Below are 23,206 nucleotides of genomic sequence, written 5' to 3' on the forward strand. Positions count from 1 at the left end.
ACTGACACAGGAAGGCGACGGGGCCGTAAGCAGAGGCCGTGTCAGCCCTGGAGTGACATCCGCACGGGCAGGGTAACCAAACACCACCCCCCTGTGCTGGGGGGTGGCGGCGGGGAGGCCTTTACCGCCCCGTGGCACTGCGCTCTCGGGACGGGCCCCCTGCCCAACCCCGCGGGGGTCCCGCAGAGGGAGGGGAAGGGAAAACAGCAGCACCCATCACCGGCAGGAGCGGGGCCGAGCGTGCCGGGGTCGGAGAGCCGGTGGGACAGCCTGCCACCCCCTCATCCCGGGCTGCCCCGCACGGCCGCGGGACGGCTGCCAGGGCTTCCCCGAGCGCTGCCGCCGCCGCTGCCGGCGGCCCCGGTCCGCCCCAGCACCCACCCGCTCCCGTGGCAGCCGGGGCTCCGCCGCGTCGCTTACATGTTTCCCCGGGCGCTGCCGGCTCCTTCCCGCGGCGCCGCCGCCGGCACGGCACGGTCCCGTCCCGCAGCGCCCGGTGCCAGCGGCGCCGGCCGCGGCACGCCGGGTCCTAGCGCTGCCCGACGCGCCAAGGGCACCTCGCGGGCGGGCTGGGACAGCCCTCAGCTTCGGGGCCGCCTGCCCTGCAGCCCGGTGTTCTCACTCCTCGCACCCCGCTCTGCCCCGCTGCCCGCAGCGGCAGCGTCCGCACCAGCGAGAGGGATGCTGCAGCGCTCGCCACGCTGCCGCAGCCTCGGCACAGGGATGGCCGGTGCTACGGCTTTTCCCATTGCTTTCCCTCCCGCTGGAGCAGGCGGGGGTGCCTGCCCCGGGAAGGGGGCATCGCCGTGCTACCAGTTTGCCCAGGCAAGGAGGGCAGGCGCTGGCAGCTAGTCCCGCCACTGCTTCTCCCCTTTTCGCTCCCCCCTGCACCGGTGCCAGGCTCCAAACCCTACTTGCAGCTATGGGACTGGAAAGCTCCAGTCTCAGACTGGAGGCAGTGTGAGATGGCTACAGAGCTCAGCACAGGCCCCCAGCTGCACAGTGACCTTGCAGCAGAACTGCCGAGTAGCCAAAATGCAGGACAAGACCTTGGCTCAGTAGAGGGAGTTGGAGCCAGACACCCTTTCCTGGTACCGAGGGAAACGAGGCACAGTCGGGACAGTGCATACTCTGCTCACCTCCCTGCCTGCACCCTGCCCTTACCTCGATGGCTCAGCTCTCCTGGTGCCAGATGATGATGCTGTCTGCAATCTCCTCACTGCAGGCTCAGGGTTTCCCAGAACAGCAGCAGAACCAAGGTGTGGAGGCTTTGCCACCCCACAGGCTCTGCAGCTGGAGTGGGTTTCAGAGCCCTGGTGCTGGCTGGGGCTGGCTGAGCACAGCTTCCGCTGGCTTAGCAGGTGGAGGCTGCGTGCACGGGCAGATTAGCGGGTGGGGGCAGGAATTGGCTTCTGCCATAGAACTATAAGCGGGATTCGTCAGAGGGTTGCAGTGGGGCCAACTGCCAGTAAAGGGAAGGAGAGAGGGGAGGCTGTGTTGGACAGCCACCTTGGGGGGACAGTGGGGAGCACCGAGAGCGGTGCTGCATGTGCCAGCATTATCCCTGGGATGGGGTCATCTCTCTGGTGGCCCATGTCACTCCATGCTGCTGTGCTGGACTCGGGCCATGGTGTGGCACTTGCTGAGCTCCCACCCCACCATTGGTCAGCATCGACCCCCGGGGGCCAGCGGGGGGGCCTTCAGTAGAGCACCCTGCACCCACTGCCCCCTCTGCAGGGCCCCTCAGCTGCTCAGGAATGAACTGGCACCAGCCCACCAGCTGCTCTCCTGGTATGTGCGGCTGGAGCCAGAATGCTGTGCCTTGGCCTCCTCCCTGGCCTGGCCAGGCCTGGCCACTGCCCAGCCCTCCTATCCGACTCGTCTCTTCCCATTAAGGAAGTGCAGGCAGCTGAGCTTTGGTGTCGGAGGAAAACAGGTGTCAGAGCCAAGAGTGATGGAGCCAAGCAGAGGGTGGGAAGGCAGAGGGGAAGCAGAGAAAGCACACTCCTGCCCACACACCAGCACTCTCACCAGCATTTCTTCCCACACCTCACTGGGAATGTGGAGAAAGCCCCTCTGTTGGTGACACTGGTGTGCCCACCTCTACCTCGTTGCCTGTCCCCAGCCCCAGGAACACTGTATGAGGGAGATGGAGTGGCAGGAGCATTTCTCCTCTCACAGCCCCTGCAGAGCTGGGCTGCAGCCAGCACTTCTATTTTAAGCCCTACAATGTGTTTGAGGAGGCGAGCGGTGTGCATGGCCGAGCTTCGCAGCCTGCCAGGGAGAGGCCCTGCTACCCACGTCCCTGGAAACTTCCTCTTCTCCCCCCAGGGCTGGTACATGCTCAAGGCAGGTTGTACCAGCTGCTCTTTCCCCTTCCCAGTCCAGGCAGGTACTGGGGCAGCTGAAACCGGTGTGGCTTGGTGAAGTTACTTCAAAAATATCTGGGCTGCAGGAAGCCCTGGAGGTCCAGCCACATTCCCCTGGCCCCCTCCATGGCACACAGCATTCACCTGCTGTGACCTGGGCTGGCAGCCATTCTGAGAGAGAGGCAGGGCAGGCCTGGCAGGGCTCTGCAGGCAGCAGGATTTACTCTGTAGGTAGTGATTTCCCCACCGAGCTCCCATGGCAGGGAAAAGGGGCCCAGGTGCCCTCTAGGATTATCTGGGCTGGGTGCAGGCACAGAAGAATCACAGGACAAAGCATCTTTGTGAGAGGCACCAGACTGCTCAGGCTTCTTCCCAAGCAAGACTAAAGCCTGCTGCAGGGCCCTTCTCAACTGAAGCTCCCCCCACTCCTTAGCAAGGACCACCTCGCAGAGCCCCTCCTGTGCAGATGAGTGCTGCTGGATGAACGAGATCCCAGACTAAGCGGCTGTTTATTTTTTAATAAAAACAATCATCCATCCCCCTCTGCTTATGCTGTGTGTCGGCAGGATGCCTGGGGAGCCAGTGGCACTCAGTGAGAACACTGGGCAGGAGGGGTGCTCAGCACCAGGCTGAGGCCAGGGGTTGTGGTGGCTGGGGCACAGTGCAGCCCTGAGGCTGGCTGAAGTGGAGCTGCTTGCCACAGCCTCTCTCCCACGGGGAGGCAGCGAGCTGTGAACTGGCACTGGGAGCAGAGACCATGCCGGGATGGTACCCAGAGAAGGATAAAAGGCAGGCTAGGACCTTTTTCCCCTGTGGCTGGGGCTCACTCTTTCTTCCCAAAGAATTTCTTGAAAACAGATTTGTTCTTGGGGCGAAGGGGGCTGGTGGTCTTCTCCCCTAGCGTGTCCCGGGGGCTCCCTGTTTGAGCCACAAAGGAGTGACAGCGTGCCCGGGGCATGGCTGGCACTTGCTCCCCTATGTACAGGGTGACTGAGTAGCTGCTCCCAGCCTCCACTGGCTCCTTGGGCATGACCACTGGGGTGATCTTCTGGTAGGTCGCTGCAAGAAGGAGCAGTCAGCGGGGAGGGCAGGGTGCCAGCAGGCCCTGCCAGCCCCTCAGAGCCCTCCCCAAGTGGGGGGCTGCAGCCCAGGGCACAGGTATATAGGATCATGTGGGTGCTGGAGCAGCATGGCATGTGCCCTTGGCTGTCTGTGAGAACAAAGGCAGTGGTGCCATCTCCTGGCAGTGACAGTGAAACTAGAGCCGTACCTGAGGTAAAGGAGTAGGACCTCCTCTTGTTGGCCACCAGCCCATAGTCGTCTTCTTGGCAGATGTTGTCCCACAGCCCGGGTGACCCCCTGGGTGACCACTGCTGCTCCTTGTGCCCAGTCCCCTGAGCATTCTCTGAAGCAGAATGGAGACATGTCACAAAGCAAGGCCTCCACAGGACACCCCCCGTGTCAGCCCCAAAGAGAACAGGGAAATGTATTATCTCATTATCCCAGGAAGCCAAAGGAAGTAATAACTGGTCCCTTCCCCAAGCCCTATGCCCTGGGACTCCTGGCCCAGATACCGCTAAGTTCAAGACTGACCGACAGCCTTCAGCCTCTGCCAGTTGGCTACCTTGTACCTCCCTGAGCTGGAGAGAGGAGTTCGGGGACAGTGGCAACCCATCCAGATAGAAAGTCACCTGCTGCTGCAACAGTCCCCTTGGTTGGGCCATCCTGGCTGTCCAGAGACCTCTGCAGCCGGGTGGTTGAGCAGGGTAACACCACGATCTCCTGGCTCCTGGCAGTCATGACCTGATTATGTCCCTGGAGGTGGGAGCTCCCAGGGCTGGGGACCTTGCTGAAACTGAAAGCAGCAGAGATTTAGCTAAACCAGTCTGGCCCACCGATGTCCTGCTGGAGCAGTGCACACCGGCAAATGTGGGAGTTGTAGTGAGAGCTGGCTAACCAGCTCCTGGCTACTCACCCCCCAGTACCGCCAGTGCCCTCGACACGCTGTGCCGCTGCCTGGAAGTAATCCACTTCAGGGAAACCTGGGGGCACAGCAAACATCCTGCTGGGTGCTAGCAGTGCACAGGACTATCCCACAAAGCCAGTCCCTGCTCCAGGTGCCCGTGCTTCCAGCTTCTCCAACCTCCTCCTGTAGGTCCTGCCAACAAGCCTTAGATTTCATGGCAGGGCTTGAACCTCCTCAGGTGTGGGTACAGCAGCAGGAAAACCTCAGTATTACAGGTCTCCTTGCCTGAAGGGCAAGCAAGGCGTTTCCAGGCCCCGTAGAGTAGATGGAGGAAGACCAAGGCACAATTATAATTGCACTGACACAGACTTTTTGCTGCTGAGGCACCACTGACGTCAGTTGAGCTATTCCTGATTTATAACTGTGTATGTGGTATGAAAACAAAGCCTCCAGATCCTGCCTAGCAGAGAACTGCTGTTCCTGAGGCAGGTTAGGAGGATGCATAAATCAGAGAGATAATGTTTTGTTGCTTCTCTTCTGACTCCCTCTGCAGAGGCTGCACAAGCATGGTAACCACACAGAGCTGGGCCTCTGCTCTGCCAGCAAGGGCTGCTCACCTGAGTTTTGCTGCAGCTTTGAGACCCATTCGTTCATGAGGGGCTGGGAGGGGGCCCTCAGGAGGTACTCAGAGCCATCCTGCAGCCTTCAGAAAGAGGGGACAACAAGTCAGCAATGAGACAGATGTGGGGTGCAGATACCACAGCCCCCACCAGACTAGGAGAGAAGAGAGGTAGGTGAGAAAGAAAGAAGGAAATACTCATCTAAGCACTAAACCAAGCTGGCCCTGGCTGGGGATATTGGTAAGTGTCTGGCCCCAGCAGGGACACACTGAGGATGGTGGTGGCTATATGACCCCACTGCCCTGGGTCAGGGACTCACTGAAGCCTGAAGCAGTTGGTCTTCTTGGTGTACTCAGCATCTGGGGTGCAGATCGCCCCAGAGAGGTTCAGGGGAAGGGCCACCACGGAGCTCTGAAGCATAAGGGAAAACAAGAACAATGGTGGGGTTGGATGGCTCTGCCTTTCCTGGCCATGAGGGCAACGGCATGCTGCTGCCAGCCCCCTCCCATGTTGACCAAATCTCCCCCACTGCACCTTGAGGCTGTCCCTGCGGTCCTGGTAGAAGCACAGTGTCTGCCTCATCAGCACGGCATGGAAGAGACCCCAGGCTCGGCAGCTGGCCTGTGGGACACAAGCAGGGAACAGCTGTGATGTCAACTGGTTTGGGAGGAGACAGGTGGTCTCCTGCTACTCAAAATGCAACCCAGGCCCTCGGGGGCTCTGCCCTCCCAGCATGGCCAGCAGCACTGCCGTGGTAGTTCCAGGAGCATCCCTGGCTTCACTCTTGCCCCAAAACCTGGACATTTCCTGCCATGTCCCAGCACCCGTGTCCCAAAGAAACCCCACAGCCATGTACCTTTCTCCCTCCTGTCTGCAATACGTGCTTCCTTTCCAGTGTCCCCTCCATCATCTGAAACTCCATTTTACCCGGAGGAACCTGCAATGGGACAGAGGGTGAGTGAAGCTGCATTGGGGATGATGGTGCCAGCTCAGCCGCCAGGCACATGGGGTCTATCTGACTCATCCCTGGTGGGCAATGCTGAGGTGGGAGTGAGATGACAGGAACAATTTCCTGGCGTGGGCAGGGGCTGGGCTGTTTGTCGGCTTTTGGGGTGAAGTACTGCTTTGCTAAGTCTAAGGGTTGGCAATGGGGTGTGTGCTGCAGAGACTCCAAATTCAGCTCCTAGCTCTTCCTCACCAGTTGGAGCAAAGGGGCCACTGGAGTGAGGGAGTCCTCAAACACAGGTCACATTTGCTGGAGTGGGTAACCCAGCTGCTGCCCAGGGTGTTCCCCAACCCCCTACTTAACTCTGAGTGAGAGTCCCCAGCCTGTGGCTCTTACATTGCTCTCTCTCTCTTCTTGATCATGCCTCCGCCGATCCCAGGCACTGGAGTTATCCAAGGGGACTGCAGGCGCCAGATCCTCCAAGTTGGGGGAAACCCTGAGCCCACTGGGACTGCCACTGCCACTGTGCACAACTCTGGGGCTCTTCTCTCCTGACGGGCTGTGGAGCAGCCGGGCAGTGGTGGGAAGGGTGAATTTGGCCACTAGCAGGTTGTTGGCTGATGAGAGGATGAGGGGCCCACCAACAGCAGCGCTGGGGCTGGGCAAGCTGCCTGCCCTGCTCCCTGTCCGGTGGCTGGCACAGCTGCCTCCTGGTGGGCTCTGTGTCCGTCGCTCATCTGCTCCATCCCAGATGGCCTGCAGCTCCTCCTCCTCTTCCTCAAACTGCCCGTGGGCAGGATGGCAAACTTCCTCAATGCCCACCATAGGGCTGTGAGGCTGTGGAGAGGCCAATGCCCACTCAAAGACAGAGAGTTGGGTAGGGGCAGTGGGGGAAGCCGAGGATCTTCTGGGCTGGCTGCTGCTGGCTGGCCGCGGTGTGCAGGCAGGGCCAGGGATGGCTCCTGCCCTGCCTGGGGTTCTCACAGGGGATGATCCAAGCTCCAGATGAGTGGCTTTGCGATGCCTGGCCCTGCCAGTGACACTGGGGCTGCTGTCCTGGCCAAGATGGGTGGCCAGCTCATCCCGCTCTCGACTGACCCACTCATGCTGCATGCCAACCTGGGACGGCTGGCTCAGCCACAAGTCCAGGAGGTCTTTACCAGTGCTGCTGGAGTGCTGTGGGCTCCGGTGCTCCTCCCCAGCACAGTATGCCCTGTGCTGGCTGTAACTGGGGTTGAAGCTCACCTCCTCAAACCACGTTCCTCGCTCACTCTTGGGGGATGACTCCAAACTCTTGCCAGGCCCCTGGGGACTGCGCCCATCCATATCTACCTCCTCCTGCCATCCAACCCCATGTGTGCCTGGGGGCTCCCGTGGCCTCACCACCCCACTCTGCCTCTGCTCCTGCCCCTCTGCCTCCTGCTGCCATGCTGTAGCTCCTCGGTGGCACCCCAGGACCACTGCGTCCCGGGGCAGCTCCAGGCTGAGAACTGAGCCCAAGGAAAGGTGAGGGCACGTGGTTTTCGGGTCAGAGAGGCAGGGGTCCTGGGGCGCTGCCCCGCATTCGGCATCAATGTCCTGCACCAGTGGGTTCTTGACATAGAGCAGCAGCTGCCCAAGCCGGGGTCCAGCAGCAGCTGGCCCCAGCCCCCCCTTCCTCCGACCACACTTCTGAGGCCACGTGTTGCTGGGGCCGTGGCGCTCCTCGGTGTGGGCCGCAGGGAGCTTTCGCCCATGATGCCCTGGAGCGTCAGCAGCTGGGCCTGCTCTGCCCTTGCCTGCTCCCGCCGCTGCAGGCTGTTGAAGAGGGAGCCAGCCCCAGCCTTAGGCATGGTGTGGGAGACAGGTGGTGTCCCACTGCCAGATGCTGGAGGGCGGCGGACGACAGCGGGTGGCCGCTTGGCAGTGGAGGTTTTCCTGGCCTCCACCTGCACCTGGGGAAACAGAGGAGAGAGAGGTGATCTCCACAGCTAGAGCCTCTACCACCCTGTGCCAACTGCCCCCTTTCCATGCTGCACCTGGGAAAGCAGGGAGCTGGGGGGGCAGGCAGATGAAAATGCTCACCAGGAGCACATGCAGAGCTGGGAGCAGCTTCACCTCAACCCCCTGAGGACTGCTCCCACATTGGTGCAGGCAGGGTAGAGGCAGGCAGGGGAACCTCCACCTGTGATGGAGTCCCTCAGATATGGTGCAGTTGGAGCTGACTGTGCCATATGGCTTTTCCCTGGCACTGCTGACCTACAAGCCATCACTTTTGGGTGGCTACTGAGACAGCAATCAGTGCTGCCAACCCCTGCCACCCTTGCATGCAAGGGCAAGGGCCGAGAGCAGACTCTTCCCTCCCTTCTCCACAGTCCCTCTCTTGGGTTTCTACAGCTGCAAGAGCCTGCAGGAGCTCCCTCATACCCCTTAGGCTAGAAGGTGCCTGTTGCCAAAACCCTCCTGGCAACCCAGCAGCCCATCGCCCTGCCTCAGTGCCCTCCGGCCCCTCTCTGTCCTCCTGCCCTCTCTCTCAGGCTACCCAGCCTGGCTGCCCTTGGGGTTCCTCACACACAGGCCTTCAGCACAGGCTCTGAAGCAACAAATGGATGCAAGCCTGAACAAATCACCAGGCTCCCAGCTCTGGCATTACAAGCCATGCAAGCTGGAGTGAAACCCACCCCCGGCAAAAGATGCATATCACACGGCCCCACCCACCCTTGCTCCCCCTTCAGTCCTCTGCACAAGGAACTGCTGCTGCCCCATAGCAATGGAGCTGTGAGGCTCTCCCACTGGCCACCAGTGTGCCGTGCCCTCCACAGCCACCAAAACCATCCACAGGGGGCCAAACTGCAGCCAGCCCTGTCTGAACCCCCTCCTCACATGCCCCAGCACCCACACTCTGGAGCCCATAGCACCATGAGGGTTTTCCCTCTTCTGAGGGACCACTACAGGGCACAGTGGCATGGCAAGGAGGGTTGGTAGCAGGCAGGTTCATGCCATGCAGCCACTCTCCCCAGCATGCAGCCTTCCCTGGAACATTACCTCTTCCACTGGCTGGTGAGGTGGCTTTCTCTTTCGCTTTAAACTACCCCAAGTGTTTCCTAAAAGCCCCTGGCAACGCTTCCAAAAGGTTTTACAGCCTGAGGGTTTAGTGGTGGGGAGCTGAGCAGGGGGAGAGAGAGAGACACAGAGAGTTGAGGGCAGTGTGGGCAAGGAGCTGCAGCAGGGGAGCACAGGCAAAGTGGATGGCACAAGCTGGTCCTCAGCCCTCAGGCATCACGCAGCATTGGCATGGTCAAAGCCCCCTTTCCTGAGACTGTCACAGCCCCAATAGCTTGCTTAGAAATGGCCTGAAGCCTGGGAGCTACCCCACAGCCCTCACAGCCTCCCGGTCTGCATGGGGGCACAGCTCTGGAGAGCTGCCCCGGCTGTGTGGCAGTGTCCAGCCCTGGGAGCAGCACTGGGTGCTCACCCGTGGTTCTGCCAGAGCCGCCTACCATCCTGCACATACCGTCTGCAGTGCCTCCTCCCCTGGCCGCTCGCCGCTGGCCAGCAGCTGTGCCTTCTTCTTCTCACCCTTCTTGCCAACACTGAGGATGAGGTTGACCGTCCCCCCGAGACCACTGGGGCCCCGCGGTGGCAGCAGCAGTGTGGAGGTCTCAGCAGGATCCCAGGTGACAGGCTCCTTGCAGGGTCCTGCACCATGAGGTGTTTTGCTGCTGGGAGTCCCCCGGCTCTGCTCCACTCCTGATGGGGCATCTGAGAGGGGCGATGCCAGCGTGGAGATGGCTGTTCTCCCTGGCTGCTGTGGCTCTGAACTTTGCACAGGCTCAAGGAGGGAGCAGGGCATGAACTCCACTGGGCTGTGGATGCTTTCCAGATGGGACAGTGCACATGAGGTGTGCTGCTCCTGGGGAGCAAGGGAAGAGAGGGAATGTGAAGGAAGGCCCTTTCTTATGACAGCCTTTGGCCTGCCTGAACCTCAGAGACTCTCAGAAGTATAGGTACATATCCCTCCTCTACTTCTGCACCACCCATTCCAACCCGTGCCTCTGCTACCCTCAGCCTCAAGGCTGGTCATGCTCCCTGAAAGTCTCGACATGTCTGGGTACTCACTTGGCTGGTAAGGGATGGGCTCTTTGGGTCCCTCCTGTCCTCCTGCTTGCTCTCCAGGTCCTGCTGGTGCCTCTGTGCTCGCCAGCGCACCAGCACCCAGCCCAGCATGCTCTGCAGCTCCTCCAAGCGCTCCTTTATCTGAGTGGAGAAGAGATGCTGGGCAGCCTGCAAGGACTCCTGGCCCAGGGACATGGGCCCTACCAGGATACCTCACTACGGAGCAGTTTAAGAGGGTTTGGGAAGTGGGATACAGTCACAGTCAAATCAGCTCAGGTCTCAGCATCCACTGCTGGATGAAACTCCTTCCTGCCCTGAGCAGGCCCAGGAATGCACAGCTATCCCCATCACACTTGCTGGGGCTCTGCACCCATAGCTTTCCTTCAGGGACTGTCTCCAGAGGATTTGGAGGCTACCCTGAGAGTTTCCCCTGACCCTATTTCCCCATCCTTACTGTTGCACTCAGGTAGTGCTCCTCAGACACCAGCTGCTGCCCTGATGCTGCCAGTGCCTCAAACTCCTTGAGCTTCTCTTCGATCCTCCTCTCCAGTTCTTCACATGGAGTTATTGGGAGGCTGGGGCTGCTTGGGCTTTCAGAGAAGATCTGAGCCCGTGTGTCCTCTGTCCAGGAGCTGTGGGCACATGAAAGACAGTTTTAGGAACAACCCAGCCCGTCTTCAGCCCTGCAGGCCCCAGAGAAGCAATTCCCATGCTCAGAAATGGGTGGAAGCAGATTGCTGGGGTAGTGGCAAGTCTGTTGGGGTAGGGCAAGATGCTGCAGGGCTGCTCCATAGCAAGCAGCCCCAGCACAGACCTTCATTCTAGGCTCCCCACGGTCATGCCTGGCCACAGCTCCAGCACTGCCAGCAGCCCCTGCTCCAGCAATGCCATGCTCTCACCAGCTCCTCCTCAACCACCACAGAAGCAGCCCAGACGGCTCACTGCCACTTACATCATGGCTAAATAATCCTTGAAGAAGTGCCGCAGCCGGCTGGCCTGCTGCACTCGGGCCCGGGTCTCCCGCAGCAGCTCTCGCAGCCCTGCCCAGGCCCACAGCGTCTCCTGCACCTCCCGGCTGGTGGGGCACTGCTGAGTGGGGCACAACTCTTGCAAGCGGGCAGCTGCCCTCTCCAGCTCCTCCAGCTGTCCCTGCAGGGTGTCTGACACTGCATGCTAAGGATCACAAGGCAGAAAAGGTTCAGGATGCATCCAACCCCTCTGCACCCAGGCTGGACTCTCCTGCATTCTGGGGTGTAGGGACAGAGAGGAGGATGCAGGGACAGAGGGGAGGATGTTGGCACGCAGGCTGCAGAGACAGGGCAGAGCTACCCTCAGTGGGGAGAACAGGCAGAGCACAGAACTGCCTGGCTTCCCTGCCCTGCTTTCAAGAATTGCTTCCCCACCAGTGGGAAGACGAACAAGGTGCTGGCAGCTGGGTGCTGGTACATAGCAGCTGATGCAAGCTCTCTCCCCTTGCCTGGCCTGTGCTTGCAGAGGGGAGCGGAGCAGGGCAGGGCTTGGCTCCACTGGAAAATTCCAGCCTGGCCTGCCACAGTGTTCCAAGGCTTACGAAACCTGGGCCCCCAGGGGCCAGTGCCTCACTGGGACGGCCCCAGTCAGCCAGGACACCACCCTTCCACAGTGCTCCCCTGACTCACCTCCATCTCCTGCTGGCGGCTCAGCAAGCCCTGCAGCCCCTGGAGGTCCTTCTCGCTCTTCACCGTGGTGAAGCCGCTCTCTGCCTGAGCAATGTCTTGAGCCAACACCTTGGCTCTGCATCGAAGGGCCTCCAGCTGCGGGGATACCTCTGCCACCTGGATGGGCAGGAGGGGACACAGAGGGAGATTAGGCCCGGTGCGGGACCCACAGTGTCACCAGCTGCCCCACAGCCCTGGCCCACCCCACCCTGGAGGCACCCTGCCATGCACCTGCAAAAGGGCAGGTGCCAGCCACGGGAGAGACAGGGACACCAGTCTCGCACAGAGTGGTTCCCATGCATCCCACTTGGAACAGCTAAGCTGCAGGCCCTGTCCCAACTAGCTGGCATGCCAAGCTCAGTTGGACCACCCACTTGCATCCCCAGACCCCCCACCTCCACTCCCTACCAGACGCTCCAGGCTCTCCATCTCCGCTGCCACCTCCATGACCCGCTCCCGCTCCTTCGCTGCATCATTCAGCATCTCCACAGCCTCCTGCAGCTGTCCCAAGGGGCTGCTCATGTCCTCGCTGCTCGGAGGCTGCTCAGCCTGGGCTGACAGCAGGGGAAAAGACCCCTGCAAGCCACGACACCTGCTCCCTGGCTGAAGCCAGCAGAAACAACACCAGGCGTAAGAGAGATGGGGAGTGACACCCCAGGCAGCTGGGCTGGAGGGGAGCACCCAACAGGGTCACCTCGCCAGCCACAGACCAACCCTTGGTCCAGTCCCAGGTGCTGTGTGATCCCAAGGGACTCCTGGCCATGCTGCTCACCGCTGCAGATCCCTGCTGGTTCTGTGCCTCCTCCTCTTGTAGGTCCTGCAGGAACTCAGACAGCACCAGGGAGTCCCGCAGGTCTGCTGCCCGGCGCCGCAGGGCTGCCTGCACATGTGCCAACCTGTGGGGAGAGATGCCCATCAGAGGTGCTGGCAGCCTTTGCACCTCATCAGGGAGAGCATCCTCCTCCCCACACCTCATCGGGTGCTTCTCTGCCCCTCCTCAAGGTGAGCAGCCTCCTCGCCACCCAACCTAGGGACCAGGGAAGAGGCACCTTCTCCCATGACTCACTTCTCCTCCACCAGCTCCACTTTCCTCTGCATCTTCCTCGCCCCCTCGTGCTCAGTGGGTGACTCTCCTGCTGCTTCCTCCCGCAGTGCCTGCAGCTTGAGGCCACACATCAGGAGCTGCTTCTCCAGCTGGCCCATCTCTTCCAGGTCCTGGCGCAGCTCCGCCGGGCTTCTCATGGCGGCTGGTTCTGAGAGCGACCCTCCCACAGCTTGCAGCCACCGCTCAGCCTGGTCCAGCTCCCCCACCAGCCTCAGTGCCTTCAGGGAGAGCAGGGAGCCCATCAGCCTGGCTCTGAGCCACCCAGGGGAAGCAGGAGCCATGCTGGCACCCCACTGCAGGTACCGGGAGCACTGGCAGCTCGGGCAGCAAAACTGGAGCAGCATGCAGGCTGCAAGGCCCGCCAGAGACGTTGGTGCCAGAGCTGCAGCTCTGGTCCCCATGGCACCAGCCTCACTTGCTGATGCCAAGCAAGCTGCTGCTATTGGGGCACACCCCGTGCCCAGTCCAGCCCTGCCTCCAGGTACCTTATCAATTTCTTGCAGCACGATGCCATTCTCCTGGTGCTTCCTCTGCAGGTCCTCCCACAACTCCCCCAGTTCTCGCAGCATGGCCTCCACCTTTGGGCTCCCTGGGGGCCTCCCCGGTGTTTGCCCCTCCTGGGAGGCAGGGAGGGCAGTTAGGATGGGCCCCACCTGGTGTCAACACCCCACCTCACACCCGAGGGGACTCACCAGGAGCACAGCCCTGACACTGGAGCTGTGGTCCAGGGGCTTCTGCTGTATCCGTGCTGCCTTCAGGCTCTCCGCAGGACACGGGGAGTCTCCAGGACCCACACTCTCATTGTACGGGGACAGAGTCTGCTGAGGAGCAGGGAGACATGCTGGGTTAGTGCCCAGACCAGGGATAGGAAGGGGTCAGGGAAGTGAGTCCTCCCTCAGCACTGTCTCCCCTGACAGGGGAGGTGGATGCGCAGGGAGCAAAGGGAACTCTGGGGGAGACATTACTGCGTTCACTGCCTGGCAGACATCCTCCAGCTGCTGCATTCCCCACTCAGACTCTGCCTCTCTCCTCCTGCAGAGAGAGGAGAGGGACAGTCAGGACTGCAAGGTCCCCCCCTGCCCAGGAGACCCTCATCCCTGTTCCCTCTGACTCCATGCCACTCCCACAGCCACTCCCACAAGCTGGTACCTTTTGTTGTCCCCTCTATGAGGGGGCTGTCCCACTGGGGAGCCAGGGCTGCTCTGCTCCCCTCTCTTGTGCTCCGCCATCTTCCCCAGCACATCTTTTGCCACCTGTGACACAAAGGCTCCCATTTCTTCTTGTCCAGCCCAAAGCATGCACCGCTTTGCCCTCGGACTAGCACTTATCACCTCCCATAAGCAGTGGTACCAGTTCCAGGTGTGTTCAGCTTGGGCTTTTCCCAACACCTGAATCCCTTTCCCACAGGCTTCCATGTCTTCTTGAAGTGAAAGCACAGGAGACGTCTGGGGGAAGACAAGGCTTACCATGCTCCCAAGTCCTCTTGTCCATTTGGCTCCTGCTTCCTTTCCCACAGTCCCATGGCTACTATTATCTCCTCGGGGGTCAGTGTTCAGAGCCACAGCTTTGCTCCCCGTGGAAATGCTTGCCTGTGCTGGAGCCTTCTCTGACCTGGGAAAGGGAAGCAAGGGAGGACCAGTGGGGCAGAGGATGAATAGACACCTTAAATAGAACTGGTGCCCAAGGGACAGCCTGCCAGGGGCTAATCCAGCTCTTTCCCAAGCCTCTGGCTCCGGTGCTGGGGGGTTGGGGTTGCAGCCATGGGGCTTCTGCCTGGCTATGCTCTACCTCAGTGCCTGCTGGAGCTGTGCCCAGCTCTCCTTGACATCTCGGTGCTTTGAGGTGACCTGGGCTGCCAGGCTGGGCTGCAGGTTGAGGAGCTGGGACATGGTCACATCCAGCATCTGGAGAAGAGAGAGCAGCTGGGAAGTGATGGAGGCAGGGCTCATGAAGGATGAACCACCACCGGTCCTGTGGGGGCAGGAGAGGCAGTGAGTGCCAAGACCAGTCCTCTGCCATCCCTGTGAAGGCTCCCCCACCTGTCACACAACCTCAGCCACCCACACAGCTGTGGGGTGTCCACAGGGTCCCCAGCCCTGCTAGAGGCAGAGCTGACCTGGGAAGGCACACATCCCACCTCCACTGGGATGCTCCCCAGGGCTCACAGGATGAGGCAGAGCCTTGCACTTACCATCACCTGGCTGGCTATGTCCCTGACATCCCGATCCTGGCATGGCACACCCTCCACTGATTTCCCTGCACCACAGATGCTGCTGTGCTGTAAGAAGAGGCTGCAGTCAGCAGTGTGAGGAGGACGGGGCCCCGCTCTCAGCTCCAGCAGAAAGGCACCATGCAAAGCCACTCTTGCCACTCTGGCTCCCCTTCTTATATGAGGCTCCATTCCCCAGTTCCCTTTCCAAGCCTCAGGCTGAGAGTGCTGGGACCGCAGCAGCCCCCACACAGGGGAGAAGGGCAAGGTGCTGCCCACCAAGTTTCCTTCAGGCCATGCAAAAGCCCTTCATAGCAGGGAGCACCTGGCTCCAGTGAGGGTACCTTTGCATGAATGGTCCCGAGCAGGATATCCGCCTGCTGGAAGAAGGCGGACACCTCCAGGGCCAGCTGCAGAGCCTCGTGGTGCTCCTTCAGGGTTCCCTGCAGCCGCAGCCACCTGTGCAGGTGGAAGAGGAAAAGTGAATGGCAGCCTGTGACTATATGGGGAGCTGTGCAGAGCTGGGCCAACAGGTTTGGGGGGGTCCTGCTTCCCAGCCTGTCAGCTCCTGGTGCTCGACTTGGTCCTGCTCAGCCCATGTGTCCTCCGCTCACGTTTTGTTGAGGTGCTTGCGCCGGGCTGAGATGTTCCTGCTCTCACTTTTGCCTTGCTTCTCCAGCTTCTGGGCCAGGCTGTTCAGCTCCTTATGCAGACTTTGAAACTGCTGCTCCTCCTGGCCCGAGCAGAGAGAAAAGACATCAGCAGCCCTCCTCAGGGACCTGTGCTATGCCCCAGCCTTAGGAGCTTCAGGGTCCATCACATGCTGGCAGCCCCCCAGCAGCCTCTCACCTGCTTCAAGTCAAGGATGCGGCGGGTGAGCTGGATCTTGTCTGGGCTTTCCTGCAGGAGGGCTGGCAGAGACGGCTTCTCCTCCTGGGCCAGGGGAAGTTGTGAGAAGGTGGAGGGACAGCCAGACTGTCCCCTTCCCCAGACTGTGCTTCTCACCCCCTCACCTTGCTCTTGATCCACGCCTCCAGCCGCTCAGCTTTCCTGTTGAAGTCCTGCAGACTCCGTAGCCCACCCAGGGCTTTGCTCTGGCTGGCAGCTGTCTGCTTCAGGAGCTGCCACTGGTCCTGCAGGGCCAGCAGCTGCCTCCGCACTGCCTCAGCACTGGGGCTTGCCTGCCACATCAGCTGCTCGCCCATCTGTGGGGCCAAGGGACCTGCTCAGCATCAGGGGTTCCCAGGGACCCTCTACTGCAGAGAATGCAGCAGGGACACAGGTGCTGTGGGGAATAGGAGCCGTGCCACAGCCTGGCCTTACCTGGTTGAGCTTTATCAGCGTGTTCTCAAAATCCTTCATGTCCCGCTGCAAGGTCTGAGCCACCTCCTCCAAGTCCTGGAGGTCGCAGCCATCCTTTAGGTCCCGCAGCTTGCCTCGCACCCAGCCCTCTGCCTGCAATGTAGGAAGAGCCACATGGCTGGGTGCCTCCACCAGAGCCTCAAGGACATGGCTTTGGGAACCCAAGCCCAAACCCTCCCTAACTGGGACAGGGACAGGAGTGCACCCTTTCAGCTGACAACCCATTTGCTCTGAGAACCCACAGGCCAGCAAAGGTGCTCAGGACAGCATCCATGGCAAGTAGTATCTCACTTCTTTCCAGCATCTGCCTTAGCCCAGCAGGAGAAGCTGAGTCCCCTTCGAGCAGGCCAGTCTGTGCAGAACATCCCTGCACAAAGCATCTCTTCTCCCTGCACTCTGCTCCCCACTGCAAACCTCCATGCATTCTCCCCACCACGGCATGGAAGCAGCCTGCCCCTCGGGTTCCCACGCTTCTGGGGAGGGACATGATCTGAGAGGAGGAGGAGGATGGGGGTTGGGAGGAGCATGTGCACATGGAGAGGAAGCAGGGCCCTGGTGTGGGCTGACCCCCTCTCCCTGGGGCCGACAGCCAGGGAGAGGCAGCCAAACATGATCTCATGCCACAACCATGGCTTCGCTCGGGGCCGGGAGTTCAACCCTCCCTGCTGAGCACCCCACCCCACAGCTCACATGAAAGGCTGCCGGTGGCCCCCCCATCCCACTTCCCATGCAGCCCCTTGGGCGAGGGCCCAGGCTGGCCTCACCTGCAGCATCTCCCGGTTGAACTGGGCTACCAGAGGACTCGGGTCGAGGAGGAGGGCTGCTCCCACTGCGCTTCGCCCACTGCATCTCAGTGCTGCAGCGGATTCCTTGCCCTTGGGACTCTCTTTCTGGGGTGACGACACTGGGGATGCTGCCAGCTGGGGAGAGCAGAGGCGGTGGGGCATGGGGGGTGTCAGTGTGATGCCCCAGAAAGCCCTCCCCATCACCTCCCAGGAGCATTTTGCAAATAAAGTACTTCAGCATGCCTTGTCCTTGATCCCACTCCTTTAGCAACGTTATTTGGGGTTCTCCCCCAGCACTGTTCCCCTCTACCAAGGCCACACTGGAACCCCAGCAGGGAGTTGCTGGGCTGTCCCTCAACCCTGGATCAATCCAGCACCTGGGCTGGTCCCCACACCGACACTAGAGGTGGATGCAGCACTTGCTGCCCCTCCAGCCTGAGGCTGCGCATCCCTGAGAGGAGCACTCATGTCTGCAGCTTCCCTTTGGTGCCACGCTGATGGATGATGCCGGGCATGGGATGGAGAGGCCATGGGGCAGGTCCCTGATGAGACCTACCACTCCTTTGGGGACATCCAAGATCCCCATTCCCAGTGAGTGGTTGGAGGGGGCAGAGAGCAGAGCGTCTCCCTTGGGAGTTGATGCTGATGAAACCCTCTGTCAGGGTTCCAGCTCTGCCAGGGGTGACATCAAAGGTCAGCCAGTGAAAGTGCTGGCCCTCGTCCAAGCTCAGCCCCAGCCCCAGCTGCACACAGCCCAGGGGACGGCACCATCACCCGGGCACTCACTTCCCACCCTTCTGCCCAGGAATGGGGATCTGACTGCACACTAACTGGTGGTAAACAGGAAACTGAGCATCTTTAGGAGGAACCCAAAGGTGCAGGGCTTGCTGTCTCCTCTCACCAGGCAGAAATTGCTCCTAGGGTCAGCCTGGGACAGCCCTCCCACCCTGAGAGGACTGGGTGTGAGCTGCCCCACAGTGTCCCACCTGCCTCTGAGACCACCAGGATGCAAATTCCCAGGAGCGTGCGGAGCAGTGGGGTTCAGGCAACTGTTTCAGGCTCTCTAAGCACTCTGGCATGTGCTGCCCTGCTGACAGCATGAGAGTCACTTCTCAAAGTCTGCTCTGCCTAACCACAAGAACTACAGAAATCCTCTTTTTTTTTTTTTTTTTTTTTTTTTTTTTTAATAGCAACACAGATTCTCAGGCCCTCCTACAGCTCTGGGATCTTTAATCTCTTGACTTGATCAGGGCTGGAGGAGCCCATAATCTGGCTCCCTCAGAAGCAATAAAACCTGTGAGTGCTGGCCAGGGGCTGACTCCTTGCCCCATAATGCCCAGGTTGCCCCTCACTCACTGAAAGAGGTGAGGTTCCATCCACACCTGGGCACAGCACCAGCAACCTGCCTCATTGCTCAGCTCCAAGCTGTGTGTCAGGCCCCTCTAAATGGTGAGGGCAGAGGGACATACCGCATAGTAGGGAGAACATCTGTCCAGCGGAGAGCAGAAAACACTGGCCTGAAGATTCCCAGGTTCCTGCTGCTCGTTCTCTGCATCCACGTCCTTCCTGAGGAAGACCTAGAGGCAGGAAGGCACAGCTTTGAGCCTGGTAGTGCTCAACCATCCCAGCAGCTGCAGAGGACAGAGGACCATGCACCCACCTCCCCCTGCCCTGGGCCAGAGGAAGCTGCTGGCAGTACCCAGACACTGCCTGGCTGGGCTCTTGCCCACCCCTCCTTAGGCATCTAGGCCAGGCTCCTCTGAATGGGATCCACAGCCCCTGCCACAGGTTCAGCGAGTGGCAAGAGCTCCTCAACTTGATTTGTCCAGCACCTTCTCCATTTTAGCTCCCACTGTCCCCCTTGAACTGACCCCAAAGCCAGCAGAAACCCATTTAGTCAGCACCACTGGTCTCTGGTCATCTAAGGATGCTCAGGGAGAGACTCCCCTGGCCTCCTCCAGGAGAGGAAGGCAGAGGCACGAGGGCACAGGAGGACATTAATTCCATCATCATGAGCCTGAATCCTCTCAGTTACCAATCCCTGACCTCAGCCTAGCTGGGAGACAAGAGTTAAGGGGGCAGCTGGCTTGCAGGGAAGGGCTCCCACAGGACAGGAGTGAGGATGGAAGCAGGAGAGGCAGGAGGAAGTCCAGGAACTGCAGCCAGACAAAGACAGGAGGTCCAGGATGAACTCCACATTACCTTATTCTTAATGTAGCCCAGCCCCAGGAGGAGAGGTGCGTGGGATTGTTTGGATCGTGCCCAAGGGCATTAAGTCTCATCCTTTACAGATGGATCTTTTCTTGGGCTGTTGGATACAGCAGGTCAATTTAGGAATCTCCTTCCACTCCCTCCCTGGGGCCACCTTGCTGTCTCTGTCTTAACAGCCGCCCAAGCATGCACAGGGCAACACGAACAGGGTGGTGGGCAGTGTCTGCTGCTCCAACACACCCTCCTCTGAGGTGGCAGCAAATGGGGTACTGGATCAGCCAGAGCCAGCCAACCATCGCTCAGGCCACTGCAAACTGGGGACACTGTCCAAAGGGAACCAACCCAGGCAAATCAGAACTTCCTGCTTGCACAGAATGTGGCTTCCTACCATCTCTGCAGCACTGCATTAGAGTCCCAACATGGATGGCAGCCCCCAACATTAGAGCTGCTGCCACCAGAAAGGCTCAGAGCCCCACAAACATCCCAACAGCCCTATAACCCCTTGGAGAACAGCACCACTGCACCTTTCCAGGGACCTGCAAAGCCTAGCTGGTGGCTGCAGAGGACAGACCATTGCACCATGCCACATCATCCCATCCCAAGCAGGAAGAGCAGGCAGAGCATGAGGCTGAATCATAGCTCAGCAGGCACAGTGAGAACTCAGAAGGAGGGTACCAGAAGGGGAAGGCACACTCCTGCCTGACCACGGTTTGGATGCACATTTAGGGAATGACAGAGAGCTAAAAGTGAAGTGCCTGTGAGGCATAAGACCCTAGAAAGCCCCTCTGCTAGGCAGTAGCGTCCCATGACGGCCACCATGGCTCAGCCGTGGGAGACAACCCTGCAGGTGACACAGGAGCTTTATTTAAAGTCCCTGTCTCACGATCCGTCAGCCGCAGGAAAACAGGGCTGCCAGCAAAAGGATGACTTCATCCTTCCCGCAGAGCTGCTCCACCAGGACCGCCCCCCCTCCTTGGTCCCTCTGGCTGGAGCTGGGTCCTCGATCCAGCAAAACAACAAACTCTCTCAGCAATTGAAGGCTGGGAGAAGGAGCTGTGCCTGCCTTTGCATCTGTGAGGTGCTGTGCTATGTGCTCCCCAGCAGGACCCCAGGCTTCACAATATGAGCAAAGCCACATGTGAAATGAGTGCAGCAGCCTCAGCTGCCTCCTCTGCAAATGCTTCCTTTCCTTTCTAAAAGTAAAATTAACACAGCACATATGCTTGCTGCATTCCCATAGAAGAGTAGGTGCCAGTGACTTCCCACAAGCAAGAAGAGCAGGGCCAGACCCTCCTGGGTTGCACTGTGCTCATCCTGGAGGAGCCCCTTATTCCTAACAGGGCAGGAGTAAAGGGCGGAACCACACGCTGGGGGGCACACTTGGCAAAGCACTACTGTGCCCTGTGTGGGATACAGCATCCTTCTCTCCTCTGGCTGTCATCCCACGTTTTCCCCTGAGCTCTGGCTCGCTCTCTCCCTCCCAAAGCTTCATCTTTCAGCCTGCCCCCCTCTTCCAGCTCCACACGCTCATGCTGGACAGGGAGGAGGCACCGATCCAGGCAGCCTCCTGAGAGTCCCACAGCACCGTGCCCAGCACATGCCCCTACCTTATATGAAAGAGGGGAGCCCTCATGCCGATGCCCCCTGGGCTGCGCAGACTCCAGCCACCCAGCGAGGAGCTGCTTGCGTGCCGGAGGAAGCGGCAGCTCTTGCGAGGCTGTGCCTGGCCTTTATTGGCAATGAAGACGAGGGCTTTGGCAGTGGGCTGTGTAGCTCTCCCTAGCGCTATCCTTCTGGGAAACCAGCTGTTGCAGGTCAGGGTTAAAGCCCAAGGAGTTCCTGCTTGCTCTTGCCAGGAATGGTGAGGTCTCCGAGCTGTCTTCTGCTCCATCCCAGCCACACAGGGGGCTCCTGGGCTCTGGCACTGATGTATTTGTACCTCTGTGCCTGCTAGGCACTCAGACTTGGAGTAGGTGCCGGCAGCCCTGGGTCACGTTCCTTGCCTTGTCCCAGATTTGCCTGGCTGTGTGGCCCTTCATGAGTCACTTCCCTTCTCCTAGCCTCCGTTTCCCCTCTGGTAAATGGGAGAACAAGTTCCCAGCTCCCCACACACAACTGCATCATCACAGGCATTCCAAGAGCTGAGCCCTCCGTAGCCAGGCTCTGGGGCAGGGCTTTTCTGGCTTATGTAAGCCCTGGGGAAAGCTCATCTCCACTCACCCACAAAGACCTCTACCCTGATGGTACAGAGAAGCGCACGGGGGGCACATGGGAGGAAAAAACAACTACCCCAAGAGCCCTGCAGCGAGTGCTGCATTGACGGCATGGGGACAAGAAAGCAGGGATGGCCGCAGACTCTCCAGGACTTACCCATCCCTTGGCAGTCAGGAATGGGGAACTGCAAGGAAGACGGGGAGAGAGCAGGGTACAGGTACTGCGATCGCTTACCTTGAACTGAGCTTTCCCTGTCCTACTGTTGTTGTTGTTGTGGTTCCTCTCGCTGCCGACCCGGGCAGGGTCCCCGGGTCTCCCCGCGTTCCCCGCGCCAGCCTCCCCGTACCAGTTGGACAGCGTGATCTTCTTAATGGAGCGGGCCAGGGAGTTGCGGTTCAGCCGGTCCTCGTCGGTGCCCCCGTCCTCGCCAGGGCTGGGGCTGCGGGGCTGCTCCGCGGGGGCGGCGGGGCCGGCCCGGGCGTGGGCCAGGTAGAGGGAGATGCGCTCGTTGATGCTGCGGCGGAGGCCGCGGTGGCTGTCCAGCGCGGAGGCGAGGGCGATGCCGGGGCAGGCGGCCCCGGGGAAGTCGGCGGCACACTTGGGCAGCGAGAGCCTGGTGCTGATCGTGAAGGGCTGCACTTTTCTCGCCGTGCTGCCCGACATCCTCGCCCTCCCCGCTGCCGCCTGCGGACAGTGGGAGCCCCGGCCCGGGCACCGTGGTGCGAAGCGGCAGTGCGGGGCCCCCGCCGCCCGCGACAGCGGGTGATGGAGATCGCCCGGGCGGCGCCGGCTCCCTCGCCGGGGCGGGCGGCTGCGGCGGCGCTCAGCAGCGGGGCAGCCCCGCGGCGGGGGGCAGCGGGGCGGGGGGCGGCCCAGTTCCCATGGCCGGAGCGGCGAGGCTCGGGCGGCCGTCCCGCCTCGGCTGCCTGGGGCGGACCCTCCGCCCCCACCGGGGCGCGTCCCCTCCCTGCCCGGTCCCTCCTCCCGCGGCGGGCCGGGGAGGCGGGGGGGAAGCGCGGCGCCCTGCCCTGCCCTGCCCTGCCCGGGCGGTGCCGTCCCTTCCCGTCCCGTCCCTGCTCGTGCCCGGCAGGTTTCAATCGTCCGCCTTCCTGCGCAGGTTGAGGAGGCAGAGCAGGCAGGTGAGCAGGGCCTGGCGGCTCTCCCGGGAGCGCAGCCGGCGCCCCAGGCGGCGGAGCGACGGCAGCAGGCGCCGGCGGGCCAGCGGCAGCAGGCGGGCGAGCAGGGCGCGCAGCAGCGGGGCGGCCAGCGGAGGGGCGGGCATGCTGCCCCCCGGGCCTGCGGGAGCACCGTCAGACCCCCGAGCTGACCTGGCGGAGCGGGGGGTGCCCGACAGCTCCTCACGTTTCGGAACTTCTGAGCCGAGAGGGATCCTGGGGGGTGTGCACCCCCCTGAGAGTGAGGCGCTGCTTGGGGCAGGCTCAAGGGAGATGCGCTGGAGGGAACTGCTGCCCACCTCTTGCCCTGGTCACTCTTACCCTCCCTGGGATCCTTTCTGCTTCCTCTGCTCAGGCCGTTTTCCCAGAGGAGCCTGGACGGCTCAGCTACCCCCAACGTGGATCTGCCACCAGCCCAAATGTCAGGAACAGCTCCAGAGCAAGGGGCAACA

The 23,206-nt window shown here is 60.9% G+C and overlaps 2 protein-coding genes across 5 annotated transcripts in view; both read right to left on the reverse strand.

Annotated features, from left to right (window-relative positions):
- SLC29A1 (solute carrier family 29 member 1 (Augustine blood group)) overlaps window positions 1-1,284 on the reverse strand; it is a 34,514-nt gene extending 33,230 nt beyond the window's left edge. The window contains exon 1 of one of the 2 annotated variants that reach the window (XM_050316938.1): window positions 1,165-1,284. The gene's annotated coding sequence lies outside the window, so the exon portion shown is untranslated. Of the gene's footprint in view, window positions 1-420; window positions 530-1,164 lie in introns of those variants that run through there. The other variant, XM_050316936.1, reaches the window with a different exon arrangement.
- A 1,583-nt stretch (window positions 1,285-2,867) lies between these two features.
- Window positions 2,868-22,494, reverse strand: LOC126640782 (spectrin beta chain, non-erythrocytic 5-like). 3 transcript variants are annotated; one of them, XM_050316917.1, is made up of 33 exons: window positions 21,814-22,494; window positions 18,624-18,731; window positions 17,134-17,289; window positions 16,331-16,462; window positions 16,021-16,212; window positions 15,857-15,940; window positions 15,622-15,740; window positions 15,352-15,466; window positions 14,990-15,076; window positions 14,587-14,702; window positions 14,265-14,409; window positions 13,948-14,051; window positions 13,764-13,830; window positions 13,491-13,616; window positions 13,284-13,415; window positions 12,760-13,016; window positions 12,466-12,589; window positions 12,102-12,296; window positions 11,655-11,810; window positions 10,949-11,169; window positions 10,451-10,628; window positions 10,000-10,137; window positions 9,395-9,793; window positions 8,926-9,045; window positions 7,725-7,835; window positions 5,812-5,892; window positions 5,490-5,576; window positions 5,275-5,366; window positions 4,953-5,038; window positions 4,345-4,411; window positions 4,061-4,224; window positions 3,640-3,774; window positions 2,868-3,428 (listed from the first exon to the last, which is right to left on the reverse strand). In XM_050316917.1, exons 1-33 carry the CDS (start codon window positions 22,240-22,242, stop codon window positions 3,193-3,195), a joined length of 4,959 nt encoding a protein of 1,652 aa, XP_050172874.1. In that variant the 5' UTR covers window positions 22,243-22,494; the 3' UTR covers window positions 2,868-3,192. The 3 variants fall into 3 exon arrangements, with proteins under 3 accessions (XP_050172874.1, XP_050172873.1, XP_050172875.1); XM_050316916.1 differs by having other exon boundaries at window positions 13,491-13,619; XM_050316918.1 differs by lacking the exon at window positions 8,926-9,045 and having other exon boundaries at window positions 13,491-13,619.
- Between the last annotated feature and the right edge of the window lie 712 nt (window positions 22,495-23,206).

The sequence above is a fragment of the Myiozetetes cayanensis genome, unplaced genomic scaffold, assembly GCF_022539395.1.
Source record: "Myiozetetes cayanensis isolate MyiCay16 unplaced genomic scaffold, myiCay2020 scf2-11, whole genome shotgun sequence".
Lineage (NCBI taxonomy): Eukaryota > Metazoa > Chordata > Aves > Passeriformes > Tyrannidae > Myiozetetes > Myiozetetes cayanensis.

What these genes read in the sequence shown, in the direction of transcription:
- LOC126640782 (XM_050316916.1), bottom strand. Translation starts at nt 22,242, where the DNA reads ATGTCGGGCAGCACGGCGAGAAAAGTGCAGCCCTTCACGATCAGCACC. An exon ending in TCGGGACCATTCATGCAAAG is followed by an intron (nt 15,077 to 15,351) that starts GTACCCTCACTG and finishes CTCTTCTTACAG; the next exon opens with CACAGCAGCATCTGTGGTGC. An exon ending in ACCAGCAGGGATCTGCAGCG is followed by an intron (nt 12,297 to 12,465) that starts GTGAGCAGCATG and finishes TGCTGGCTTCAG; the next exon opens with CCAGGGAGCAGGTGTCGTGG.